This window comes from Camellia sinensis, chromosome 12 (genome assembly GCF_055761805.1).
Source record: "Camellia sinensis isolate YWXY chromosome 12, ASM5576180v1, whole genome shotgun sequence".
NCBI lineage: Eukaryota > Viridiplantae > Streptophyta > Magnoliopsida > Ericales > Theaceae > Camellia > Camellia sinensis.
The window spans coordinates 95,533,104-95,554,211 of record NC_138972.1 but is presented as its reverse complement, the minus strand read 5'-3'; the positions used below and the strand labels follow the sequence as shown (position 1 = coordinate 95,554,211).

General features: G+C 36.7%; 1 protein-coding gene across 1 annotated transcript; it reads left to right on the top strand.

The window, feature by feature from the left end:
- Positions 1–13,105: 13,105 nt before the first annotated feature.
- LOC114290922 (BTB/POZ and MATH domain-containing protein 4) lies at positions 13,106–20,724 on the top strand. Its single transcript, XM_028234932.2, has 4 exons — positions 13,106–13,767; positions 17,158–17,503; positions 17,696–17,963; positions 20,118–20,724. Exons 1-4 carry the CDS (start codon positions 13,373–13,375, stop codon positions 20,303–20,305), a joined length of 1,197 nt encoding a protein of 398 aa, XP_028090733.1. The 5' UTR covers positions 13,106–13,372; the 3' UTR covers positions 20,306–20,724.
- Positions 20,725–21,108: the final 384 nt, after the last annotated feature.

Here is a 21,108-nt window from a genome sequence, read left to right as displayed (position 1 = left end):
CTCGGAACCTCGCAGTGATGCACAAAGGCTGGCTTGACAAAACTGGAGTAACCCTGACGCCTCTAGCTGCGGTCTGGTGCCTGTACACCTACATATATATATGAGCAGTGAGCTAAAGCCCAGTGAATAACATAAAGCGTAAAGGGGTTTAGAATGAATGTCCTTACAGTAATGGAAACAGTTCATTTCAATCAGTAATTCAGTTGCTCAGTACAGTAAACAGTCATATGTGGTACATCCATTAGCATAACAGTAACAGTAGGTCTTAAAAGACCGGACAGTAATGATGGCCATCAGTCAGTAAACAGTAGTGGTTCCACAAGGAAACCGACAGAGATCTCTGTGACAGTAACAGTAACAGTAAACCGTAGATACTAAGGATGCCACAGTACAGTTCAGAAATAAAGGACATACATTCATTCAGTAAATAATACCAGTTCAGTAAACAGTTCAGTTCAGTATTCAGAAGATAATCAGTTGAACATATCTTTACACAATTGTTACTCACAGAGTTCTGGGCTACAGTATGCTAGAGCGTGTCTCCCCAGTTGCCAACCCTACACAGTTCACAGGTTGAACACACTAAGCTACACAGTTGGGAAATCTCATAACTTAATCCCTAATTTGCCTTGGTGTGTTCTACAATGATATCCTCATCAAGGTGCCTTAAACTAGGCCTAAGAATGCCTAGGATGGGATGAGGATGCAAAAATACACTTAGAAAACATTTCGCAAACTTTGCTGAAAATAAGAGCCTCGCTCGAGCGAGACTTTCTACGCTCGAGCGAGACTTTCTACGCTCGAGCGTAATTCCAAAATCAAAGGCTTCGCTCGAGCGAGGAATCCTTCGCTCGAGCGGTCTGCAAAACAGTAAAAGTACTGGATGCTGAAATTTTACGCGCGATGGTCGCTCGATGGTCGCTCGAGCGGAGCCCTGGACAAAGGTGCTCGCTCGAGCGGGGAATCCTTCGCTCGAGCGAGGAAGCCAAATCTGGAATTTCCAGATTTGCCTCCCAAGCTCAAACCAAGCATTCAATCACTCCAAACTCGACCTCTTGGGCCCAAATTCTGGAAAACATCATTAAATTCAATGTATAACAAGTTTCAAAGCTCAATTTATGAATTCAAGCCCCAAATGTGAGTCAATTAGAACCATATTCAAACCCATTTTCAAGAATATGAAGAACATGCAAACATGCAAGGATTTAAACCAAATCAAAGCTTCAAAGCTTGTTCAAATGAGCTCATTCTTTTCAAAACAAGATGAAAACATGGTCTACTCTTACAACATGGACATGCATGTAACCATTTACCATGAATTCAACTCAAAACTCATTAATTCAACCATGCATGCAAGAAATGAGCTTCAATTCACCATTAATGACCCAAATCATGACTTAGTTCTACAATGAAGCATGAACCATGCAAGAACTAGTTCAATAGCATCAATAAGAAGATAAGATCCTTACCTAGAGCTTGAATTAGAAGACTAGGAGCTCAAATATGCAATCTATACTTCAATTCCCAAACAATGCCAAGCAAGATCAAGCAAATCTCTCAAGAACAACTCAACTCTCTCTCACTCTCTAGCTTGGGTCGGTTGAGGCAAGAAGAGGAGAAGAAAATGTTTGGTTTGATCACATACGTGGAGTGTTCAAAGACTCAAGTGTGTGTATATGAGATAGTGGCAAAATGGTAAATATGGCAAACTCTTTAATTGGCTTATTTTAATCTAATTTAATCATACCTAATCAATTTTCAGATAATTATACCATAAAATCGTATTAAATATGACGATCATAATACACTAACTCATTTCCGGTTCGGCCGCCGATAAGGCCTTCAAATAGCAGTTTAAACATATAAACATGAACAGATCAAACAAACAGTCAACAGATAAAATGCAATTCAAACAGACGTATTCACTCAATTCAGTTTCAATTTCAGTCAGTCGGTTCAGTATTTCATTCAGTTCGATTATCAGTTAGTTATCAGTCATTATCAGCTTCATTTAACAGTAATCGGTGGTTAACGGTAATCAATCGGTCATAAATCAGTAAACAGTACGAGGGTTGTTACAGTCTCCCCTCCTTATAAAGAGTTTAGTCCCCTAAACTCGAGTTACCTTCATTCTGGAAGAAAACAGGATTCAGTGGAAACAGTTCAGGATATCGTTTAGCCATGTCATCTTCCCTTTCCCAAGTGGCATACACGCCACCATGGTTCTGCCAGTCAACTTTCACTAACGGGATCTCTTTGTTCCTCAGTTTCTTGATCCGTCTGTTTACAATCTGTATAGGCCGTTCCTCGTATGTGTAGTCATCACTCAACACTACGTGGGTAGGCTCTATTACATGGAAGGGATCCCGAAGATAGTCTCTTAACATAGAAATGTGGAAAACATTATGCATGTGTTCCATTTCAGGAGGGAGCGCAACTTGATACGCCACCGGATTAATTTTCTCAATAATCTCATAAGGTCCGACGTATCTCGGTGCTAACTTGCCTTTGACTCCAAAACGAGTCTGGCCTTTCATTGGTGTCACTTTCACAAAAACGTGATCACCCACTTCATACTCTCTGTCCCGTCTTCTGACATCTGCATAACTTTTCTGTCTACTCTGTGCAGTTTTCAATCTTTGCTGTATCAGTTTCACTTTTTCAGTTGTTTCATATACAATCTCGGGCCCCAGCAAAGGCCCATCTCCAACTTCTGCCCAGCAAATTGGAGATCTACATTTTCTGCCATACAATGCCTCAAAAGGCGCCATACCAATACTCGAATGGTAGCTGTTGTTGTAGGCGAATTCAGCTAAGGGCAAGTGACTTTCCCAGTTTCCCTGAAAATCAAGGACACACATTCTCAGTAAATCCTCCAGAGTTTGGATGGTCCTTTCTGATTGGCCATCTGTCTGAGGATGATAGGCACTACTCAATCTCAGTTCAGTACCCAGTGCAGTTTGTAGGCTTTGCCAAAACCTCGATGTAAACTTCGAATCCCTGTCAGAAACAATAGACACAGGCACTCCATGCAGTCTTACAATTTCATCAATATAGATAACAGCCAATTTGTCCGCATTATAGATTGTCTTGACAGGTAAGAAGTGAGCAGATTTGGTTAATCTATCAACAATAACCCAAATTGAATCCATACCTTTTCTGGAGCGAGGTAATCCAACGATAAAATCCATCGTGATATGCTCCCATTTCCACTCTGGTATGGGTAGGGGTTGCAATAGTCCGGTAGGTCGTTGATGTTCAGCTTTGACCTGTTGGCAATGAAGACATTTGGATACAAAATCAGCAATCTCTTTCTTCATTCCCGGCCACCAGAAATTCTGTTTCAGATCTTGGTACATTTTCGTGTTCCCCGGATGGATAGACAATTTCGAATTGTGGCCTTCTTGCAGAACTCTTCTTTTCAGTTCAGTATCATTTGGTACACACAGTCTTTCTTGAAATTTCAGTACATTATTCTCAAATTTGAATCCCGGTCTCGGTTTAGATTCTCTTTCTTCGATGATCTTCTTCAAGAAGTCATCCAGTTGCTGTTTTTCTTTAATCTCTTCAATCAGTGCCGGTTGAGCAGAAGTAGCAGCTAAGGTTCCACCTTGTTCTCTCAAAACAATTTCAATTTCAGATTTTTCAAGGTCACAAAGCAACTCTTTCTGTCCTGTGAGCAAACATGCTAAGTTCCCAATCGATTTCCGGCTCAATGCATCGGCAACGGTATTGGCCTTTCCTGGGTGGTACAAGATCTGTAGGTCATAATCCTTTATCAGTTCTAGCCATCTCCGCTGTCTCATATTCAGTTCTTTCTGTGTGAAGAAATATTTCAAACTCTTGTGGTCGGTATATACTTCACATGTTACCCCGTACAGGTAGTGACGCCAAATTTTCAGTGCAAATACTACTGCAGCAAGTTCCAGATCATGGGTCGGGTAATTCCTTTCATGTGGTCTCAGTTGTCGGGAAGCATAAGCTATAACCTTCCCATTCTGCATTAAAACACATCCCAAACCCTTATGAGAAGCATCACTAAATACAGTATAACCATCCGTACCTGAGGGTAAAGTCAAAACTGGTGCAGTCACAAGTCGAGTTTTCAACTCCTGGAAAGCAGATTCTCTTTGGTCGGTCCAGTCAAATGATGTCCCCTTCTGAGTTAACTGAGTCAATGGTAGAGCAATTTTAGAGAAATCTTTGACAAATCTTCTGTAATATCCAGCCAATCCCAAAAAGCTTCGGACTTCAGTCACATTTGTTGGTCTAGGCCAGTTCACCACAGCTTCAATTTTCTGCGGATCAACAGAAATTCCATCTTTGCTAACAACATGCCCCAAAAACATAACATGGTCAAGCCAAAATTCACATTTAGACAGTTTAGCATACAGTTTCTGTTCCCTTAAGGTTTGTAGGGCAAGTCTCAGATGATGTTCATGCTGTTCTATACTTTTGGAGTAAATCAATATGTCATCGATAAATACAACGATAAAGTCATCAAGGTATGGTTTAAAAATTCTGTTCATGAGGTCCATAAAAGCAGCTGGTGCATTCGTGACTCCAAAAGGCATAACCAAAAATTCATAATGTCCATACCTCGTTCTAAAAGCAGTTTTATCGATGTCTTCCGGTTTAACCTTCAGTTGATGATACCCCGATCTGAGATCAATCTTAGAAAACACTTGTGCACCCTGTAACTGATCAAATAAATCATCAATGCGTGGCAAAGGGTATTTGTTCTTTACAGTTACCTTATTCAGTTCACGGTAGTCAATGCACAGTCTCAGTGAGCCATCTTTCTTCTTGACAAACAAAACTGGAGCACCCCATGGCGAAGTGCTAGGTCTGATGAACTTTTTATCTAACAGTTCTTGCAATTGCACTTTCAGTTCCTTCAGTTCAGTTGGAGCCATTCTGTAAGGAGCTTTAGAAACTGGTTGTGTTCCGGGAATCACATCAACAGTAAATTCAATCTCCCTATCAGTCAAATCTCCTGGAAGATTATCTGGAAAAACATCTGGAAATTCCCTGACTATAGGAATACAATTCACATCAGTTTTAACACTATCATCAGTAGACACAGTCAGTACAGAACACAGATATCCTTTACACCCCTTTCTAATTAATTTAACAGCTTTCACTGACGAAATCAAATACGGAGGAGGTACTACTCCACTCCCATTAAACACAAATTCAGGCAAACCAGGTGGACGGAAAACAACTTGCTTGGTCACACAGTCAATAGTGGCATGATATTTTTGGAACCAATCCATCCCCAATATTACGTCAAAATGATCAATGTTCAATGGCAGTAAATCAATAAACAGATGCATATCTCCAACAATAATTTCACATGCGGGGTACATATAAGCACATGTCATGGATCCCCCTACGGGTGATGATACGGCTAGCAGATAGTTCATGGGTTCTAAGGGTCTATCCAATTTCCGTGAAAAAGCATATGATACATAAGAATGCGTAGACCCCGAATCAATCAGTACATATGCATTTTGAGTACAGATAGAGAGAATACCTGACACAACGGTCTCGGTATTCTGCACATCTCCCGGTACTAGTGCGAACACTCGGCCTTGCCTCATAGGCTCTTTCCCGGTAGCTTTAGGGTTAGGCTTTGGTGGAGCATTTGATACTGCTGCGCTTGGTGCAGCTTTACCACTGGCTTGTGGAGCAGAGGGGCAGTCTTTAACCATGTGGCCCACCTTGCCACACCTGTAACAGGCTCCAGATATTCTGTAGCAAACCCCTTTGTGCTTCTTGCCACATTCAGAACAGGGTGGTATGAAACCACTCCCTTGGCTGGGGCTAGTTGTCAACCCCGTATTCTGTTTCTTGTTGGCTGGGTTATGCTTGCCTTTCTTAAATTTGAAACCCTGCCTTTTACCATGCCATTCAGTTGTTGGTGTCTCAGATTGTTTTACTGCTGCAATGTTCGACTCGGCCATCAATGCCCGGTCGAGAACACCCACAAAAGTCGGTAATTTCAAAACATTTATCCGGTCAAGTATTGCCACATTAAGGCCACCTTCAAATTTTCTGGCCTTCTTATATTCAGTATCCACCATGTGCGGTGCATAACGGGCAAGTTCAGTAAATTTGGTTTCATATTCTGCAACGGACATTGTGCCCTGCTTTAGCTGTTCAAATTCAGTCACTTTTCTATCCCTGACACACTGAGGGAAGTACTTTTCAAAGAAGGACTCCTTGAACTGAGCCCAAGTCATAACAGTGTTTGTTTCACGGATTAACATCCACCACCTTCTAGCTTCTTCTTGTAAGGTGAAGGTAGCTAACAGTACTTTATTCGCTTCAGAGCACGGGAACACCTCAAATAATTTCTCTGTCTCAAGCACCCACGCTTCAGCTTTTAACGGTTCAAGGCCTCCCTGGAAGGATGGCGGTTTCATCTTACTGAATTTATGGGTGAGAGCAATAATATCCCCATCATCCGCATTCGCATTAGGTTCCGGCTGTACCGGAGGAGGAGGAGGAGGTGGGGGCTGTTGGTTCTGTTGTTGTTCCAGTCTAGCAGTTATCAGTTCTATCATTCTTTCCATTCTTTCCATTCTTGCCTCAGTAGATGAGGACTCAGGTTCATTTGCATTGTCCATTTCACTATAAGCAGTTATAACAGTTTTAAACATAAGCAGTCATTTGTTTCATAGTTTAAGACATTAACAGATATTCAGTCATAACATAGCCACACACTTTTCAAGTTCATGAGATGTCCTAATTACTTTTTCTAGGACCCCCTATAGCTCATTTGGACACGTGTGTGCGGTATAACTCGTGGTAAGTATCGCTCTGATACCACTCTGTCACGACCCAAACCCGGCCCTATGGGTTTAGCACCGTAACCGGCCAGTAATCCGAGATTACCGAAGGCCTGCTGAACAGTAATACAGTGAAACAGAGTACAGGGCCTGGCGGAAGCCAATACAGTAAATAAATAGTGTCCATTGAGCTGTGACAGTCTGTATGCAAAAAGGTTTTTCATACATTATACAAAAACAGTACAGAACAGTATACACAATATTCACATACATTTAGCTAGGGACTCAACCCCTAGTAACAGTACAGAAAACATTCCGTCTGTACAACACAGTATACAAAATTAACAGTCACACAGTACAGGGACCTAATCCCTGTATAACAGTACAGTAAACAGTCAGTCTATACAAAACAGTGAAACAGTACAAAAAGGGGGGAAATTCTAAAACACCCCTAAGCCTTAACAGTAGGCTCGGAACCTCGCAGTGATGCACAAAGGCTGGCTTGACAAAACTGGAGTAACCCTGACGCCTCTAGCTGCGGTCTGGTGCCTGTACACCTACATATATATATGAGCAGTGAGCTAAAGCCCAGTGAATAACATAAAGCGTAAAGGGGTTTAGAATGAATGTCCTTACAGTAATGGAAACAGTTCATTTCAATCAGTAATTCAGTTGCTCAGTACAGTAAACAGTCATATGTGGTACATCCATTAGCATAACAGTAACAGTAGGTCTTAAAAGACCGGACAGTAATGATGGCCATCAGTCAGTAAACAGTAGTGGTTCCACAAGGAAACCGACAGAGATCTCTGTGACAGTAACAGTAACAGTAAACCGTAGATACTAAGGATGCCACAGTACAGTTCAGAAATAAAGGACATACATTCATTCAGTAAATAATACCAGTTCAGTAAACAGTTCAGTTCAGTATTCAGAAGATAATCAGTTGAACATATCTTTACACAATTGTTACTCACAGAGTTCTGGGCTACAGTATGCTAGAGCGTGTCTCCCCAGTTGCCAACCCTACACAGTTCACAGGTTGAACACACTAAGCTACACAGTTGGGAAATCTCATAACTTAATCCCTAATTTGCCTTGGTGTGTTCTACAATGATATCCTCATCAAGGTGCCTTAAACTAGGCCTAAGAATGCCTAGGATGGGATGAGGATGCAAAAATACACTTAGAAAACATTTCGCAAACTTTGCTGAAAATAAGAGCCTCGCTCGAGCGAGACTTTCTACGCTCGAGCGAGACTTTCTACGCTCGAGCGTAATTCCAAAATCAAAGGCTTCGCTCGAGCGAGGAATCCTTCGCTCGAGCGGTCTGCAAAACAGTAAAAGTACTGGATGCTGAAATTTTACGCGCGATGGTCGCTCGATGGTCGCTCGAGCGGAGCCCTGGACAAAGGTGCTCGCTCGAGCGGGGAATCCTTCGCTCGAGCGAGGAAGCCAAATCTGGAATTTCCAGATTTGCCTCCCAAGCTCAAACCAAGCATTCAATCACTCCAAACTCGACCTCTTGGGCCCAAATTCTGGAAAACATCATTAAATTCAATGTATAACAAGTTTCAAAGCTCAATTTATGAATTCAAGCCCCAAATGTGAGTCAATTAGAACCATATTCAAACCCATTTTCAAGAATATGAAGAACATGCAAACATGCAAGGATTTAAACCAAATCAAAGCTTCAAAGCTTGTTCAAATGAGCTCATTCTTTTCAAAACAAGATGAAAACATGGTCTACTCTTACAACATGGACATGCATGTAACCATTTACCATGAATTCAACTCAAAACTCATTAATTCAACCATGCATGCAAGAAATGAGCTTCAATTCACCATTAATGACCCAAATCATGACTTAGTTCTACAATGAAGCATGAACCATGCAAGAACTAGTTCAATAGCATCAATAAGAAGATAAGATCCTTACCTAGAGCTTGAATTAGAAGACTAGGAGCTCAAATATGCAATCTATACTTCAATTCCCAAACAATGCCAAGCAAGATCAAGCAAATCTCTCAAGAACAACTCAACTCTCTCTCACTCTCTAGCTTGGGTCGGTTGAGGCAAGAAGAGGAGAAGAAAATGTTTGGTTTGATCACATACGTGGAGTGTTCAAAGACTCAAGTGTGTGTATATGAGATAGTGGCAAAATGGTAAATATGGCAAACTCTTTAATTGGCTTATTTTAATCTAATTTAATCATACCTAATCAATTTTCAGATAATTATACCATAAAATCGTATTAAATATGACGATCATAATACACTAACTCATTTCCGGTTCGGCCGCCGATAAGGCCTTCAAATAGCAGTTTAAACATATAAACATGAACAGATCAAACAAACAGTCAACAGATAAAATGCAATTCAAACAGACGTATTCACTCAATTCAGTTTCAATTTCAGTCAGTCGGTTCAGTATTTCATTCAGTTCGATTATCAGTTAGTTATCAGTCATTATCAGCTTCATTTAACAGTAATCGGTGGTTAACGGTAATCAATCGGTCATAAATCAGTAAACAGTACGAGGGTTGTTACAGTTGCGGAAAATTAATTACAAAACTCTATCCAAATATGATGTTACAATGTGTGGGTGGAATTAGGATTTGAAAATCCTTCCAAACATAGTTTTTATCTCTACTTTTATACACGTCTTCTCATAAAAATGAAAAAGTGAGGTTGGTTTGGAATGTTCTAAAAAAGTGTATTTTTTGATTTATTGGCTTATATGAGTTGGATTTGGGTTGGGTTTTATGTGATGTGTTAGAGAGGTGATGTGATTTAAATAAGATGATGTGACTTAAATAGGATAGTGACTTTTTGACTTTTTGTATTATTTAGGGGTTGTTTGGGATGACCTAAATAAGTGTACTTTTTGTTTTTTTACAAAAAAATGTGCAGAAAAATAGAGAGGTGATGTGATGAAAAAAAGATAAAAAGATAAAAAGATGGATTATTTGAGACTTCCCAAACTTGGCCTTAGTGTATCTCAAACCAACCCTAAAATAGCTTTTATTTGAGAATAACTTTTTTAACCTGATTTTTTTTACTTTTTAACTATTTTAGCCTGATTAAAAAAGTTTCATTTAGAGTAAACTTTTGACTTTTTTTATAGTTTTATGAAAAAAAATAAAATAATTATGATTTAGATGCGATATTTTATTTTATTAATTTTTTCTATAAATTAAATTAATTTAAACTATCTTGCCAAACGATATTAGTTTACAAAACAACTAGTGTTGGCATGAAATCGTAGTTTCAATATGCTGTTTTGTTTGAGATAGTATGTTTCCACATTGATTTGGCTAGTGAAGGGCGTGGGGGATTAAGTTTAGAAGGGAGATAAATCTCAAATTTAAGTGAACAAAAATATTTTATAAATAAATAGATGTTGATCTTCATTTTCAGTTATTTGTGAAGAGATCTATAAATTGTTATTGACTATTAATTTTAGGGTTAGGCTTGTCCTTAGTCTGAGATCGGACTGCAGCGTGTTGTTAGGCTCGTGGCAATTCATCACAGGTCTTGTTAGATTCATTTGTTTAATATGTAGCATTCGTCGATTATTTTATCATTGTAAAAAATCACGTTGATCAGATATTGATAATTATTTGATTGGATCAGATTTCTATCAACGGTAAATATAATTTTCAAAATAAATTGTTGACAAAAATTTGATCCGATTAAGTAATTATTGGTATTCAATCAACGTGATTTTTCTTTACAATAATAAAGTACTCGATTAACTTTATATATTGAATGGTTGAGATTATCAAAACATGATTCGTGATGGATCCCGTAAATCAAAAAACACCGTCTAATATATAAAATAGCCTAGAGACAAGCTTAATATAAATTTATACCAAAATCAAGATAATGAGCTTTAGAGGAAAAAGTTATTATTAACACACCACCTACATTTATTTACAGCTCTATGTATTAATGAGAAAATTATTTGACGTTTTTAAAAAGCGTGTCGATTAGAGGACAAAAGATAAAATTAAAGTGAATGTTCCATTTGTTCGGTTGGAATTAAAGTGACTATATCTTTTCGTTTGACAACGTTTTTTTTTTTTTTTTTTTTTTAACTTTGAAAAAGTTGAAAAAACAACCTAAATGATTTTTTTAGTCTTAAGTTAAAAAATCCCAACTTAAAAAAGCGCACATAAATTTTTTTTTACCAAACAATAACTGAAGCACATGCTAATGCGACACAGAATAACTTGTAATACAAAAAGGGAGGGATGATTTGGTAATCATGAAATATTGGCCAATATCACTTTTGTTATTCGACGTTAAATTTTTATTGATAAATCTTATTTAGAAGTGTTTTAATTTAAGAAGTTTATGAAGAAATTTTTTAATCCACTTGGGCCTTGTTTGGCAACAGATCGGTTTAGTTAAAAAGTCAAAAAGTTACTAAAAAAATAAAAAAGCCAACAACCTATATCAAGAAGTCAAAGATTCTATTTTCTCTCTACTTTTTGTACATCTTTTCGTAAAAAATCAAAAAATCATCACAAACATACTAATTTTTTTTAGCTCATATTTTAGCCAAATAGTCAAAAAATTACGAAATTAGCCTGTTCTCAAACGATATATTTATACTTTTATTCCATAAAGTCATTTACTTGAGATCTGGATATCATCAACTGAAGGTTAAGGCTGAGGACATTGAAAAGGCCGCTTTTTGGATTATGATTTCAGCATGGTTTAAGTGCCCTATTCCTCACACGATTTCAGCGTGTTTGGGATTTGTTCTTCCTTCTCTTACGATTCTAGTGTGGTTGTCTTGTTTTGACAAAATTGATATGGAGTGATAGGATATATTTAGTTTAAAATCTCTACAACATATATAATATTTTAAAGAGGGCATATGTCATTTCTTATTTTTTCGTAATTTTTCTTGAGTTTTTCCCATTTTTAATTATTTATTTACTCATAAAAATTAAAATAAAATAAATTAAAAAAAAATAGTTAAAAAATTATTATAATTACTAGTGCCTCATCCAATAATTATTGGATTTTTTCTAGAATTTTTTGACTATTTTTAGTAATTTTTATTATTTTTTAAATATTAAAATAGAAAAAAATTAAAATAAAATATTTCGGTGGCCAAATATTTTTTTTTTTCAAATTTTTTTTATGGTGTCTTTAATTATTTTATGCCCTTATATTTAATATTGATATTTAATGTTGGGGGAGGAGAGAGAACGGAAAGGATCAAGGCATAGTAAATTTCATACCCAAATTAAATAATATTGATGTTATTATTTTTTATCATTATATGATGTGAATATATTTTTAATTAACAACACATTAAAAATGATGTGAATATTCTCTCTCATCTAATGTGAACGTTCACAACACATTTTCGAAAAATTCTCTATCATCTAATGTAGTGATATGAATGTTCATAACATGTGAACCTTGTTATTTTTAATTGACAATACATTAAAAATAACATTCATCATATTTTTAATTGACAACACATTATTATTCACAACATATAGTGATGTGAACGTTTACAACATGTAAACATTTTCTCTCGTCTAATGTAGTGATGTAAACGCTCATATTTATATGTTTTAGTATGAATATTCACATTATGTAATTACCAACACAATGAGAAAAATTCATTTTAAATTAATGTGAATATAATGACGTGAATAGTCATTTCAATTACATGATGTGAATATTCACATCATGTAATTGACAACACAATGATACAAATTCATTTCAAATTAATATGAATATAATGACAATCAGCATTCTGATGCACGGGAACTACCAAAATAATGACAATTAACATTTCACATCATGAAATTGACAACACAATAACAAAAATTCATTTCAAATTAATATGAATATAATAATAGTCAACCTTCTGATGCATGTGAACTATCAAAACATAATGACAATCAACATTAAATATCAACATTAATAGGGGGTATGAGAGATTCATGATGTTTTGGTGTTCTTACCTCAAATAAGACCTAATAGAATAATAAAAAAAAAATATAATTTAGATGTAATAAAACTCTTAAAAAAAATTTATCAAAAAAAAAACTCCCATTTGATAATTGTTCACATCACAACTATCATCACACGCCATAGCCGACAATCGACAACAATAAATAAGAAATAAATACATTTTCAAAATAACAATTTACGATTTTTATCAAATAATTTTATTAATTGCGTCATTAAAATAAATCTTAAAATTTTATTTGAATAATAAATTTAAGTAAAAATGTAAAATCGTTAAAAAACATAAAAAAAAGTCGTCCAAACGCAGCCTAAATGAAATCGGGCTCGTGCGCAAACGAGTGTCAACCTGAAGCGGTGTTGATATTATAAAAAAAAAAAAAAAAAAAAAACACACACACACACACACTTTAATTCAACAATTTCCCACCCAAACCCTAATCTCTCTCTCTCTCTCTAGCTCTCTCTCTCTCTCAATTGGTCGAAAACTCTTCGATTTCAATCTCTTCTCCACCCTCTCAACTCTCCAATTTCACACGCAGACCTTCCATGAACTCCACATTCCCAGAACTCTGATTCAATGTCTGAGACCACACCGCTGGAGAAGAACCTCCTAATCTCTCCGACGAGCTCTCGATCGGTCACCGAGACCGTCAATGGCTCACACCGGTTCGTAATCCAGGGCTACTCGTTGGCAAAAGGTATGGGTATTGGGAAACACATCGCGAGCGATAATTTCACCGTAGGAGGGTTTCAGTGGGCTATATATTTCTACCCAGATGGGAAGAATCCAGAGGACAATTCGACCTACGTCTCGGTTTTCATTGCTTTGGCCAGCGAAGGCACGGATGTGAGAGCGTTGTTCGAGCTGACTTTGCTTGATCAGAGTGGGAAGGGGAAGCATAAAGTTCATAGCCATTTTGATCGGTCTTTGGAGAGCGGTCCGTATACCTTGAAGTACCGAGGCAGTATGTGGTATGGTTTTTATGATGTATACAAAGCTAATTCCATTTGGGTTTTGCTTAATTTAGCTTTGTGAATGTTAATTCGATTTGGGCTTTGCTTAATATAACATAATTGGTGCAATTTGGTGTGATGACATTGTGAATTTGGACATATCTTGTGAGGATTTGGAAGCTCTGAGACGAATTTAGAAGGGGTTTTTACACTGGTACAGTTGACTGGCCATTTTGACTTGATTTAGCTTGTAGTTATATATTTTTATCTGTGCATGTTAGTAAGGACTTTTGGTCACATGGATACTTCAAAGTGTTCAATATCTTAGATGGCAAAGCAAATGTTTTATCTTAATTTGTTATATGTCAATGTAATTGCCAAGGTTTTGGACTGTGCTAATGTATTGGAAATTTGACTAGTCTGAAAGATTGATATGTTGAGAGAACCCAAGCAACTATTAGGTATTTAAAATGAATAGTTTGTTTAGGTTGTTAGAGATGGGGATACCAAGATTATAGTGCAAAAGGGGTTTTACATGTTGAGATAAATTTATAGGTACATATGGAGTACTTTGTACAAAATAGTTTGTCGATTTAAGTAGAGCTGGTGCACAACGTTTTATTTATTTCTGTCCAAAATACCGGACTATTCTGGTCTCTCTCGGCGGTTTTGGAATTTTTTTGGCTATATCAGCCTCTTTTTGGGTTATTGTTAGGAGGTGTTATTAAATGCGTGCCTAGGTGTGTGCCTAGGCCCAAGTTTCATCTAGGCCTAAGGTTTGCGCCTTATAGTGTTCTAGGCCAGGCGACTTCGATAAGGTATGCCTAAGCTCAAGTCCCGTCCAGACCCAAGATTTACGCCTTGTAATGTTTCACATTAGGCGACTTCAACAAGGCGCCTGACTGGCCTAGGGCTTGTGTCTTGAGGGTTTTTTTTTTTTATTATTGCTTTAATTGGTTTTGTTTAAAATCTGACCATTGATTTAATATGGTGTAGCTACAGAAGATCCATATTCTTATTACAGATGCCAATACATTGGGCATTTAACACTAAATCAATGATAGAAGAAAAATTAGTCATAATTCTTAATCTCCGAAAAACATTAAGGTAGCGTTTAGTAGAGTTTTCTAAATATGATTTGAGAATAGAGTTGTATTTTGAGTTTGTGAGTTTTGAAATTATAATTTGAGTGTGAAAAATTTGTTTGGTTATGAGTTTTGAAAAAAGTTTTGGAGGGAGTTTTAAGTTTTTGAAATTAGAGAAATTATTTGATTTAAAAACTTACAACTCATAATCAAACACATAATCCAAAATTTTATTAAAATCTCATAAAAATTTAAAAAATATTTTTTATTTACAATATAGAAATAACAGGTGCCAAAAAAAAAAAAAAAAAAAAAAAAAAAATTGTTCCAGTCAACCAGCCGAATGTTCGGGAGGACGGCCGGGTTAGTCAAATTTTCTCTCGCATGGAAAGAAGTTTTCAAAAGTGAGTGTGAAATTATAATTTGAAAGTTCAAAGTAAACACCACACTCAATTCAGTGGGTGGAAATGTGTTTGGAACACATAACCAAACACAGCCTAAATGTTTAACATTTCATTTTATTTATGTTAAACCCTAAATTATTTACTTATATTAAATTATATATTTTTTTCCGTGCAAAGTGCGCCTCACTTCGGTGAAGCCTGCGCCTTGAGCCTAGGCTCCAGGAGACCTTGGTGTCTTGGTGCGCCTATCACCTTTAATAACGCTGCTGTTATGTATGCTGAAACTAAATAAAATGAATGGGAAAGATCAAACCCACTTACTGTTTATAGATAGAGTGAAAGAGAGAGGAAGAGAATTTATTTATTTATCAAAAAAAAGAAAGAGAGAGGAAGAGAATGAAGTGGAGAGTAAGAGGTCATTGGATTGGACATGTTTTAGAGAGAAACAGAGTGAAGGTGTGAGAAGCTAATCAAATGGAGTGGCAGGACTGTTAGAGAGAGAGAGAGAACCAAACAGATAGGATAACGGAAGTGGTCTTTACTTGAGAAAAATGAAGGTGCATATTTGTATGTATATATATTCAAGTACAACTCTCACTCTTGAAATAACAAAAACAGTTAAAGGTAATGCCGTGTATGCAGAATTAGTGTTTTAAAAGGTGCACTTAGGCGCGCGCCTAAGCATGAGGCGCAGCCGTGCGCTTCAAACAACTTAGGCACTAAGGCAAGGGCTTTTTTTCGAGACGCGAGGCCCGGGGTTCATGGGTTTTACATATTTTTTTACTCCAACTGTTGATTAAGTGCTTTTTTTTTTGTGGGTATACCCACAGGGAATCAAAATACTTCATTATAAAATCACGAAACATGATTAAAAGAGAGCATAAAGTGATTAAAAAAAAATCCTAGGTGAAGAAGATGAAAAAAAGCGATCAAAAAGTGAGAAGACGACACAACTTCGGTTTTTTCTTTGGGTGGTTCTCTCTCTTCTGCTCCGGTGGTTCTCTCTTCTTCTCTTCTGCGATGGGTTATCTTGGTTGGGTTATCTCTCTACCTTTATTTTTTCTTCCTTTATTTTTCTTCTTTTCTTCTTCGATGAGTTCTCTTCATGGGTCTGCCTCTATTTTTTCTTTCCTTATTTTTCTTCTCTTCTTCTTTTCTTATTTTATTCTTCTTTGCTAGGTTATCTCTCCGTATTTTCTTCTCTGCTATGCTTGTGAATCTTACTTTACGATTTTTGGAATTCTGTATATATTTGTTATGTTGAAAAGTTTGCCTATTTTATAATTTTGCTTTTCTCCTACTACTTGCTCCTCGCCTTGCGCTTAAACTATAGGAGACCTTATTGCCTCAGTGCGCCTAGAGCCTTTTAAAACACTGTGCAGAACCCTGCAACTCTGCTAAAAGTCTAGGGTCTACACCTAAACTGCCTGAGGTCTAACTCTTTCCCTCACTTGTTGTTTTTAATTTTTAAAATTTTTTCTTTGTCATATGAGATTTCAGGTATGTGATTACAAAGAAAAGATGTCATGTATAATGGTCATTTTGCTTATTTTGAAAATTTAAATTGCTGTAATATATACATCTAAGTAAAAATAAATATTTTTTGATCGGAAGTAAGAATAAATACTTTTAATAAATATTTAATTTGTGTTTTGATAAACCTGAAAAGGTATACCGGAATGTACCAGTACAGTAATATTCACATCATTACTATCTCTACGTGATTTGTATTGGCTAATAGTTTGTGTGGAATGACTGATTATCTTATACTACAAATAGACTAAACAAGCAGAAAATTGGCCTCTATTTATCAAAAAAAGAAAAAGAAAATTGGCCTCCTGTTTCCATTTTTCTCCTTTGAATTCACCATTATCTATGTCTTGAAAATGCTCATTTGATCTAATTTTGTTATTATGTAGGGGATATAAGCGTTTTTTTAGAAGAGCGTTACTTGAAACTTCAGATTATCTTAAAGATGATTGCTTGAAAATCAATTGTACTGTTGGAGTTGTGGTTTCTGCAACAGACTGTGCAGGGTTGCATTCGATTCAGGTTCCAGATTCTGATATTGGAGCGCATTTTGGCACACTGCTGGAAAATATGGATGGTTCGGATGTTATTTTCAATGTGGCAGGGAAAAAATTTCATGCTCATAAGTTGGTATTGGCTGCTCGATCCCCGGTGTTCCGATCTGAATTTTTTGATGGGTCAGAGGGTGATGTACAGGAGATTGTAATTACAGATATGGAACCCACTGTTTTTAAGGTGAGAACATTTCTCGTTCTCATTTTTCTTCTGGTTCCATAGCAGTGGATCATCTTCTTGAACTTCTAGTGGCATAGTGCACTTCATTACTGCTGTCAATATCTTCTTGTTTCTCAAATAATAATGAAATTGTTTGTTCTATTATTATTGGGCAGTTGTCCTAATTGTTTTTTTTTTGGGGATGTGTGACAGGCAATTCTGCACTTTATATACAGAGATGCTCTTATGGAAGATGAGTTGGTAGCTTCTAGTTCATCATCTGTATCTGAGACATTAACAACAAAGTTGTTAGCCGCAGCTGATAAGTATGATTTGGGAAGACTAAGACGGATGTGTGAATCTCATTTGTGCAAGGATATATCCGTGAATTCTGCAGCGAGAACTCTAGCTTTGGCAGACTGTTTTCATGCTACAGAATTAAAAGCTGTTTGTCTAAGATTTGCTGCTGAAAACCTTGCAGGTAAATTGGTCTGGTTCTCATATTGTCTTCACCTTGCTCCCATGATTTGGATAAGTTCTTTACTTTGTGGGTTTTTATAATTGGAAAAGCATCATGCATTAATTTTAAGTAGGACTCTTCATCATGACACCTCTTATGAGATGTTTTTATCTTTTGCCTTCACATGGTCAAATTAGTCCCTTTCTCTTGCAGCCTTACGTTGAGCTGATTTATTACTAATCTCATATATGAAGGACATGACTCATGACTATATCCAATGTCAATTCTTGCAAGAAGAGTTAATGCTTTGAGAAGTATCCTACTAAAGTTGGCAAAAATAAAAGTAAATTGGATTTGTGGTTGCCTTCCTCTCTAGAATGGTGTTGCAAGGCGAATTGGAGAATCTTCCGAGTGTCGTGGAAGATGTTTGATCTCTCCAAAGATGATGTAGATGGCGAGATGGGGGTGTCGGTAATGGAAAGAGGTTGAGGTATATGGAGATCTGTGAAGCTAGGGTTTTCGGAGGGTAGATGGATATGCTTATAACTGAGAGAAGCAATTAAGGCTAGATGGTTTTTGGAGGCTAGATGGATCTGTGAAGCTAGTGGTTGCAAAAGCAAGATGGGAGAAACCTTGGTGTGCGTGTAGTGGTGATTTTAATATCAAATTTCCTGTGGAGAGAAGAGGTTGCAATCATATTACTTCTTCCATGAGGGATTTTTTGAATTTTATTGAAGAGAATGAGCATGATGGATTAACCTCTCATAGTTGCCACATATAGGCGGTGCAATGTCAAGGTGAACCCCTCTTTATCCTGGATTGACAGGTTTTTTTATTTCATTGGAGTGGGAGGAAAGGTTCTTGAATGTTTCTTGGATAGCTATGCAGAGGCCAGTGTTTGATCATGTGTGAGGGTTGGCATCGGCTTGTTCCAGCCCAACCCACCTATTGAAAAACATGCCTAAGCCTGCCCATGGGCTTATCTCGACGGGAATTTTTTTTGCCGAAAATATAAGCCCAGGCCCTGTCTAATAATAGGCTGGCTCATGGGCTGCGGGTGTGGGATGTTCGTTTAACCTTTTTATTAATCTCATTTCTTGTTTACTTGGGTGCATTGTGTTTCCAAAAGCTTCTTGTTTCATGATTTGTGCAGGAGGGACCTTCCCAATGATATGGTGGAATACCTATTTCTTGAACAAATCATGCTTTAACCACATGTTCTCTGTTGTGTGTTATGTGGCTTATGTATTTATGTATTTTGGACTTTATTAATATAAATATAAGGTGGGAAATTCTACTTGCACACCACTCGTCCTCTTAGTACACACCATTGATGAGTTCACACCATATCCAATTTTGATTTTTGATTTTTTGTCTTTTCTCATTCCACACCACATGCTTCTCCTATAATACCCTTATCTTCAATGTTCAAATCCTAACCCTAACCAGCCACCACTCCACCTTCTTCCATCCCAATTGCCACCTTCCCTCGCCTTCCAGTTGCCCCCCCGCCTTCGCCACTGCCATAAAGAAGAAGAAGATTTTGCAAGGGTGGGGGAGGGGCGAAGGATGGTGGCTCAAGGGTGGTGGCAGGGGGCTGGTGGTGGTGATCTGTTGCTCATGGCGGCTAGGTTTGGAGGTGTGTATCATTTGTCTTAAAGTAATTTGGTTGAAGGACAATCATAATTAGAAAAATGAAAAAAAAGGTGTGTACGAAGAGGATGAGTGGTGTGCAAATATTCCCAATGTCCCATACACCTTTTCTTTTTCTATATTCTTTTCTTTTTCCTTCTTTCTATCGTAAATCTCACATGGTATCAAAGCATCATCGATAGATTTGTTGAATACAAGTGTTGCTTTTGTTCTTTTTTGTCTCTGTAGAAAAAAAAGAAAAAGAAAAAAGAATACAAGGGACTTCTCCACAAGTTTTTTTTTCTCTCCAGTTTTGTTCCAAATACATTTGATATGGTTTTTCTATTTCTTTGTGATTTTTGTGATTTTTTTTTTTTTCTTTTCAAAATCAATGATCGAGGTTGCTTTTGGTTTGATGGTTGCTTGGGATCTCATCTGTGGGGGGCGTCTGGATTACAGGACTGCTTCCCATTATTGTTTTTGGCTTGATGGTTGCTTGAGATCTCATCCGGTTAACCTTTATTTGGAATTTTCGTTTTGCAGCTGTTATGCGATCTGACGGGTTTGAATATCTTAAAGAAAACTGCCCATCACTGCAGTCTGAGCTCCTGAAGACTGTGGCAGGTTGCGAGGAGGATTGTAGCAGCGGAGGTGGAAAGTCACGAAGCGTTTGGGCCCAACTTTCCGATGGTGGTGATACCAACAGCAGGAGGGTGAGGCAAAGGACCTGATTTGATTATATGAAAAAAATTGTTGTTCTTGTACAATGATGGTGTCAAAAAAAAAAAAAAAATGAACAAAATTCTGAAAATATTAACTGGAATGAAAACATGTCCTATGTTTTTCTGCCATGTTTCTCATGAATGTACGACATTTGTGTGACAAGATCAAAAAATTGTAGTTTTTATTTTTAATTTTTTTAGTATTAATGATTTTAATTCTGTGTTTAGTTTTTTATAATTTTACAATTTCCTGAATAGAAAGTGTTGGTAGGTAGGCCCCAAATTCTTTTCTGTTGGAGACCTACTAGTTATGTTTTTTGAGATTCCATTTTTATTTTTATTTGTTTTGATTTATAGGTATTGGAGGGGTGTGATTAGTTGTTTGTAATCTTTATGAGTATTGTGAAAGATTTTGTCTGTTGTCATCATGATCTTTTGTTTTTGGTTTTTTTATGTTCTATTTTTATTTGTTAATTGGAAATTATGCACAGTGGCCACATCTATGCACATGAACTACTTTGCCTATGTTAGGTTTGACAAATTTTTGACAAAAAATAATTATTAGTGTAATTGTCTGTTTGTGTTGTAATTATAATTTAAGTCTAGGATTGTTTGTTTTTTAAATTTATCAATCATTTTTTTAACAGTGTGCGCTTTGAACTTTACAGAATGAAATGAAAGAAGTGACAAATATTGGATAAAGTGTGATTATTTTCCTTCTTTTGGTTATTAAAGAATAATAAAAAATAAAAAATAAAATTTGTAGAGGAAACAGCTCTAATGTGTTTGGTTAAAATAATAGTGGAAATTGT

Excerpts from the sequence above, each read along its gene's own strand:
- LOC114290922 (XM_028234932.2), top strand. The coding sequence starts at position 13,373 with ATGTCTGAGACCACACCGCTGGAGAAGAACCTCCTAATCTCTCCGACG. Across the intron at positions 13,768-17,157 it reads AAGTACCGAGGCAGTATGTG|GGGATATAAGCGTTTTTTTA; the intron begins GTATGGTTTTTA and ends GTTATTATGTAG. Across the intron at positions 17,964-20,117 it reads TGCTGCTGAAAACCTTGCAG|CTGTTATGCGATCTGACGGG; the intron begins GTAAATTGGTCT and ends TTCGTTTTGCAG.